General features: G+C 55.1%; 4 protein-coding genes across 4 annotated transcripts in view; 1 reads left to right on the top strand and 3 right to left on the bottom strand.

Moving 5' to 3' along the window:
• Positions 1-287: 287 nt before the first annotated feature.
• PTSG_06793 (uncharacterized protein) lies at positions 288-2,998 on the bottom strand (the record flags this gene model as incomplete). The annotated part of the gene is made up of 6 exons (XM_004992134.1): positions 288-586; positions 929-1,164; positions 1,375-1,428; positions 1,685-2,331; positions 2,631-2,665; positions 2,881-2,998. 6 exons carry the CDS (start codon positions 2,996-2,998, stop codon positions 288-290), a joined length of 1,389 nt encoding a protein of 462 aa, XP_004992191.1.
• A 128-nt stretch (positions 2,999-3,126) lies between these two features.
• PTSG_06792 (uncharacterized protein) lies at positions 3,127-5,053 on the bottom strand (the record flags this gene model as incomplete). The annotated part of the gene is made up of 4 exons (XM_004992133.1): positions 4,437-5,053; positions 4,199-4,248; positions 3,893-4,050; positions 3,127-3,725 (listed from the first exon to the last, which is right to left on the bottom strand). Exons 1-4 carry the CDS (start codon positions 4,620-4,622, stop codon positions 3,127-3,129), a joined length of 993 nt encoding a protein of 330 aa, XP_004992190.1. The 5' UTR covers positions 4,623-5,053.
• Positions 5,054-5,170: 117 nt separating this feature from the next.
• PTSG_06791 (uncharacterized protein) lies at positions 5,171-6,489 on the top strand. Its single transcript, XM_004992132.1, has 3 exons — positions 5,171-5,416; positions 5,784-5,905; positions 6,093-6,489. The coding sequence occupies exons 1-3, from the start codon at positions 5,179-5,181 to the stop codon at positions 6,309-6,311; spliced, it is 579 nt and encodes a 192-aa protein (XP_004992189.1). The 5' UTR covers positions 5,171-5,178; the 3' UTR covers positions 6,312-6,489.
• Positions 6,490-6,990: 501 nt separating this feature from the next.
• The window catches only part of PTSG_12486 (dipeptidase 1), a gene marked incomplete at its 3' end in the record, with an annotated part of 1,749 nt that continues 1,695 nt past the window's right edge, over positions 6,991-7,044 (bottom strand). Inside the window, exon 3 of the mRNA XM_004992131.1 lies at positions 6,991-7,004. Within this exon, the coding sequence (XP_004992188.1) occupies positions 6,991-7,004 (14 nt within the window). The remainder of the gene's footprint in view (positions 7,005-7,044) is intronic.

Below are 7,044 nucleotides of genomic sequence, written 5' to 3'. Positions count from 1 at the left end.
CAAGCACCAAACGTCATCCCGCGCAATGCGGTTCCTTCCATCCATGGTTTCGCCCCAACAAATCAATTAACATATCCACCAAGGCAAAAAGTGACCCCCCCCCCCCCCCCCACACACACACACCCAACCCAATAGCACACGCGTGCCCTCCAAATACAAATACACTGCTGCTGCTGCTGCTGCTGCTGCCTATCAGCGGCGAAAAGCACATTGTCGTCTTCCCAAACACATGCACACACAGTGCAGCAAAACAAGTGTCCATGCACACACAACCCGAAGGCGACCGATCAACCCATGTTTGCCAGGTCGTAAATATGCTCGTCAGTGCTGCTGTTGTTTGAAATGCCTGCAGGCAACGGCGCCTCGGCGCTGAGCAGCGGAGGGATGTACGAGTACGTGGACGATGGCGACACGTCCTCGTAATTGACACATCCGCGCGTGTAGTACTGCTCACTCCCATCATCGTCCTCGCTGAGGTCTGTGGCGGTTGTGGTGGTGGATGTGGATGAGCTGGATGCGAGGTCGTACGTGTTGTCCTGGTGGGGCAGACCCCGTCCAAACGGCCGCTGCGATGGGCGCATGGACCCTGATGGTGGTGATGACGATGATGACGATGACAATGCAGAGGGTGGTGGGTTGTGTTGCTGGGTGCGATGATTGTGATGTCTGTGTTTGCGTTCATGCCGCTGACGATGGCGTTGCTGTTGGTGCTGGTGTTGGTGCTGTTGGTGTTGCGTGTAGTCCTCATCATACGACAGCAGCATTGTGGCGTCATCGTAGTCACTGTCGTGGCTGTTGCCGCGGACATACCCGTGCTCGTGGCAATGAGATGGCGGCCGTGGCGGCGGCGGCGGTGGTGGTGGTCGAGACACGTTGTCGTAGTCAGCGTCACCATCATTTGAACTGCAAAATGGTGTGCTTCCCGCACCATATCCCTCTGCACTCACGGGCGGCAAATACCCTGGTGCCCGTCCATGGGCAACGTAGCAAGACTCGTGTTGTCGCTGTTGTTGCTGCTGTTGTCGATGTTGCTGCTGCATACTGAGGGAGAGTGGCACGAGGTACGTGTGCGATGGCCGCCCAGCGAGCGCAATCGTCTCAGCACCACCATTGTTGCCCGCGGCGCGAAGAGGCAGCACGGCGTCTTCCGCGCTCGTGTCGTTGCTGTTCGGTGGTGATATGTCAGGTTGTGAAGAGAACAGAACCAGAACAGTCAATGTGAGATGGGTTGGGATTGAGGTGCAACAAGATGTGTTTGCTTCTTGTCCGCACTCTTGCTTGTGTTGCTCACTTGCTTGTTTACCTGCATGTTTGCATGCACAACACCGCCGCCAGCGCACATCACAGTAGCAGCTGTGCACCGCCCCTACTGACCTGGACAAGTAGATGTCGGCGTCCTCGTAGATGTGTGTGGAGCGACGTGGTGGCCTGGGTCAAGACGCAGACACACAGCGTGAGGACGCACGAGCGTAAAGTCACGTAGGACGCGGAGGAAGCGTGAACGCGTGGCAGTCATGTTGACTTGACCCTCGACACACACACACACACACACACACACACACACACACACACACACACACACGCACGCACGCACGCACGCACGCACACACACACACACACACACACACACACACACACACACACACACACACACACACACACACACACACACACACACACACACCGCCTGTGGGTTGATGCTGGTCGGGGTGTGAGTGGTGGCCGGTCGACAGGTGCGAGGTAGAGCGAAGTGCTGCGGCGTTTTGGCTGCGGACGCTGCTGCCCATCGTGAGGGTGGAGGCGGTCGTGCTGGTGTGCAGTGGCACTTGCATATGTGTGCGGCGAGTGCACGTTGTGGATGGGGTGCACGTTGCCGTCATCGCTGTGCTCCGAGGAAGTGAAGATGATGCTGTTGGTTGGGGTGCTCAATGCCACCGCCGCCGCCATGGCCTGCGTCGACACATCCTGGTCTCCACGCGCACGGCCATTCAGACCACTTGTCGACGTGGCGTTGTTCGTCAGCACGGGCGACACGGTGGATGTTGCTGCTGCGCGTGTGCTGTTGTGTTCGCTGCGGTCGGAGGGCGGCGGTGTATCCATGCCCATCACCGCAATTGTGGTTGCAGGCAGGTCTGCAGCGTGGGAGAGGTTGGCATGTGCATGTGAGTGTTGCGCGTCGCCGCTCTCCGCCTGCACCAGCTGGTGTTCGTCGCGGTATTTCTCGCTGTTGCCTCGGCGGCTGGAAGTGGTGACGGCCTCAAGATGTGGTGACGTGTCAAATCGAGCACTCCCGCCCCTCTGCGCACCGCCGCAGCCCTGCGCAATCAGCAGCTGTGTGCCCGTTGCACACATGCATGCGTGTGTGTGTGTGTGTGTGTGTGTGTGTGTGTGTGTGTGTGTGTGTGTGTGTGTGTGTGTATGTGTGTGTATGTGTGTGTGTGAAGGTGTGTGTGTGTGTGTGTGCGTGTGTTTGTTGGTGTGAGAGGGTGAAGATGTGCAGTGAATGAGAAGGTGTGGAGTAGATGAGGGGGTCAGAGGGTCTAAACAGCGATGAAACGGCAGTATGCAAACGCGTCCAACATGCACGCATGCATGCAAGCACGTGATGACCGCATAATGTGCAGGCTTACCCCCGTGATGAGGACGCCGACACAGAACAGCACCGCTGATGAAGAGAAGCAAGATCGATCAAGTGGATGGGGTTTACAAATGTGTGAGATGGTGGAAACATGTTCACACATGTGTGCATGCAATTGCTTGGACATCGACTGCAATCCACAACACCCACACACGTGTCGCGTCACACAGCAAAACCAATGATGCAAGACACCAGCGTGAATGACGCAACAAGACAAAGCAGTGGTGTGAAGCATCACGCACCGATGAATGCGATGAGGAGCGTGGCGGTCATGGACAGGCCCGCGTCGCTGTTGGACGACGGGTTGATGTTGGTGCCGTTGTCCGTCGTCGAGACCGCTGGTGTTGTGGAGACCATCATCCCTGGGAAAGTTGCCGTGGTGGGTTCAGGTGTTGATTCGTGCGACGCTGCACTGCTGGAGGTCGTCGAGAGCGATGGTCGATGGGATGTAGACTCACCAATAATCGATGGCTGTGGCGTTTTGGTTGTTATTGTCTCAGTTGTTGTAGTTGTTGTCTCAGTTGTAGTAGTTGTTGTAGTTGTTGTTGTTGTAGTTGTTGTTGTTGTTGTTGTTGTTGTTGTTGTAGTTGTTGTTGTTGTTGTTGTTGTTGTTGTTGTTGTTGTTGTAGTTGTTGTTGTAGTTGTTGTTGTTGTTGTTGTTGTTGTTGTTGTTGTTGTCTCGTGCCTGCTGACGACAAACGAGAAGATGAAGCTAGTTTTGTCGAGGTAGTACCATCACTGCTGCTGAACGTGGCTGTCGTAGTGCCAGCTGTGCTTGTTGTCGTCGTCACGGCTGTGGTTGTCGTTGTCAGTGTTTGGCCCAGCAGCCAGCCCGCTGCGTCGATTGGCTTTGCGCCCCCGAGGTCATCGAAAAAGAGCGTATTGTCCTCAGGGACCAGCGCCGTGAGTGTCTGCTGCCCGTCGCTCAGCTGCCGCCGTGCGCGGTTATGGGGCGGCAGCGACAGCATGAGCACCTGGAGGCGACGCAGTGCAATGAGGTCGGCGACTGTGGCCAGCACTTGCTCAGACTCGCGCGTTGTCCCCGACGACAACAGCACCAGCGTTGTTGCTGACAGGTCCTGCTTGTCTGCATGCATGAATGCAGGCGGTGTAACGAACGGGGCATCGCGCATGGTGGGCGTCAGCGTCGAAAGTATACTTATCCGCACATGAAGCACCCCACTTGCAACACATACGCACGCAGGCACGCATGCACACACACACACATGCACACCAACACATACATGCACGTACCTTGGAAGTGGGCGATGACACCGACGACGGCTGCGCCCATGCCGCGTGTGCTCGGTGAATCGGGGAGGGTGGTGAAGGTTGACGCCGAGGCGCGGGCATCTGCTGTCATGGTGCCTCGCGTGACCACTTGTGTGGTGGAGTAGGTTGCTGCCATTGCACTTGCCCATCCGACACGCACACAGAGTTGGTGTATGAAACGAGACAGTGTGAGTGTCACACGAGCACATGAGTAACACGAACTAAGCAAGCGCACGTACAGAGAGCACAGAGAGAGAGAGAGAGAGACATGCACACGCATACACACACCTCAGGTCGCGATCGTGGGCAGCAATCTTGAACACCACTTGGCGGGCAAACTGAAGTACACACACACGCACGCACACAACACACAACACACGCCACAAAGGTACACATGAACATGACAGGGAGTAGAGGTTGATGAGCATTCTTCAGAGACAAGGACAGAAGAGCTCAATCGCGTTGCTTGTTTGTTGATGCACGCACGCAAAGGAACAAACAGCTGCTGAGGATGCAAAGCGCATACCTTTGTGACTTGCTTCCATGTGCCCCGGTCTTGGAGTTCATACTGGGTGTAGAGTGGGTCGACGATGAAGAGCAGCTTTCGGTCTGTTGCCGTCGCCGTAGCAAGTGTGGTAATGGTGGACAGCAGCACTGCCAGACACAGCGCTATCGCCACCGTTGTGCCTCTACTGCCTGTCGACAGGACCATCTTGCCTGGCAAGCGAGGCTGTCGTTGTGGATGGTCGTTGTAGCTGTGGTGGTGGTTGTGGATGGTGTCGTGGCTGACGTTGACGCTTCAGTCCTTCACCTGTGAAGAAGCACCGGCCTCGCTTTTTTGTGGTTGTGGCTATGGCCAAGCCAACGACTGGACGTGCTGGCTGCGGCGGTGTCTGTGCTGGGGATGTAAATGGCAAATGACGCGGCAAACGCGGTGTCTTGCAACGCTGTGTTGAATTGCGAAGCGTGTGTACGTAGTAGGCTGCCTGCCTCAAGTCACTTGCTGTGCTGCTTGCTTGCGCGTGTGCGGCGTGTGTGTGTGTGTGTGTGTGAGTGCGCCATCCCGTTCCCAGACACTGCTGTTGTGCCACCAACCAATGCCATGTTTGCACGTTGCGCTCAGTGTGCATTCGAACGTCATCGTCTTCAACGGATTTCAAACACACCGACTTTGGCCCAACCAATGCTGGATCTTTCCTGACGGCGTTTTGTCGCGTTTTGTCGCGTTGGGTCGCGTTTTTCCGCATTTAACCTTCAAGATTGGGTACATGGTTCCATGCACAATTAATTGGACCTTTTCGTGGTGTTTTGATTTGCGCGAGAGCGAAACTGCGACAATGGCCATGGTGTCGGTGGTGGTAGTGTTGGTGTTGGTGGTGGTGGTGTTGGTGGTGGTGGTGGGGGATGGGGTGAAGGCGGACATCTCCAAGCACATGACGGAGCTTGCCGCCATTGCAGAGGAGCACCTTCGATCCAAGCACTCCATGTTTGACAGCAACTTTGACCGTAAGTCGGGTGAATGGATGTTCTTGTGTGTGTGTGTGTGTGTGTGTGTGTGTGTGTGTGTGTGTGTGTGTGTGTGTGTGTGTGCTTGTGTGTGTGTGTGTGTGTGTGTGTGTGTGCGCGCGCGCGCGTGTGCGCTTGTGTAGGTGTGTGTGTGTGTGTGTGTGCGTGTGCGCTTGTGTGTGTGTGTGTGTGTGTGCTTGTGTGGGTGTGTGTGTGTGAGTGAGTTTGCAGAACTACCTCTCTCTCTCTCTGCGTATATGTGTGTGTGTGCTGTGAACCCTGTTCTCGCGCGCTTGTGCGCTACCAAGGCATGCAGCGCTCACCTCTCCAACTCCCCCCCCCCGCCCGGCTCCGGCATGGCGTACAGTGAAAGCGGCGTTCAAACTGCACGACTACAATGATGACGACCACTTGGACATGAAGGAGGCCAGCTTCTTCTACGAGGATGATTTCCTCACCAAGAAACAGCTGAAAGAGCAGCTGAAGGCGGTGTGTGTGTGTGTGTGTGTGTGTGTGTGTGTGTGTGTGTGTGTGTGTGTGTGTCTTTGTGTGTCTGTGTGTGTCTGTTTGTTTGTCTGCCTGTCTGTGTGTGTGTGTGTATCCCCCTGCTATTGCGTTTGCAGTAGGCACAACCCCAACCTTACCTTGTCGTCACGTCCCCCCCACACACGCACAGGTGTTTCAAACCATGGACATGGACAAGGACGGCCTGCTGTCGTACAAGGAGTTTAAGCGCTTCTACAAGAACGTCATCCACAACAAACCCTTGATGCCCGAGCTGACGGACGAATCGCCCAAACACGCCAACAAGCAGCAGCAGAAGAAGAGGGAGAGCACGAGGACCAGCAGCAGCAGCAGCAGCAAGGAAAAGAAGCAGGGCACGCGCAGGCACTAACGCGACCGCTTGTGTCGCGCCCATACCTTGCTTGGTTATTGCTCTTATCACGACAACACCTGCCCCTCTCCCTGTTTACACCTCAACACACGGCCTAGTTGACATTGTTACATTCACGTTGCATGCGTTTGCAGTGGCCTGCCATCATGGGCTTGTCTAATGAAACCTCAAACAGGAAGAGAGATGAAAGAATGGGCGGAGACTGGAGGTGCTGGCAGAGTGCTACGTCGCACATCAACGGGGAGGTAATGGTCCTGGCCAACAGTTCAGAACACGAGCATGGTGGATAGGGAAGGAAGAGAATGGTTGAACAAGAGAGACAGAGAGTCGGAGAGGGGGGACGGAGAGTACACAGAGTCTGAGAGGGAGAGAGAGAGTGTGTGAGTGAGTGTGTGTGTGTGTGTGTGTGTGTGTGTGTGTGTGTGTGTGTGTGTGTGTGTGTGTGTGTGTGTGTGTGTGTGTGTGTGTGTGGGTTCGGAGTGGGACCTCGAGGACTGCTCCGGGTGGACTGGCGTCGGCGCGCTTTCTCGATATAAGTCGTCTGGATGAAGAGCGCGTCGGAGTGTAGGAGGGAGTAGAAAAAATTATGTCGGGGGGTAACATTTTTGAGGTATATGGGTTTTTTTTCGACACTTCATTTAATTCTGTCTCTAGTTTATACTTTTATCTCGGTTATTATTTAAGAGTAGTAGCCTATACCATCCCCCCAGCTTTTGATCTATAGATTTGCTTT

This window comes from Salpingoeca rosetta (genome assembly GCF_000188695.1).
Source record: "Salpingoeca rosetta unplaced genomic scaffold supercont1.17, whole genome shotgun sequence".
NCBI lineage: Eukaryota > Choanoflagellata > Craspedida > Salpingoecidae > Salpingoeca > Salpingoeca rosetta.
The sequence above is the reverse complement of the archived record's forward strand: the minus strand, read 5'-3'. Positions and strand labels throughout refer to the sequence as shown.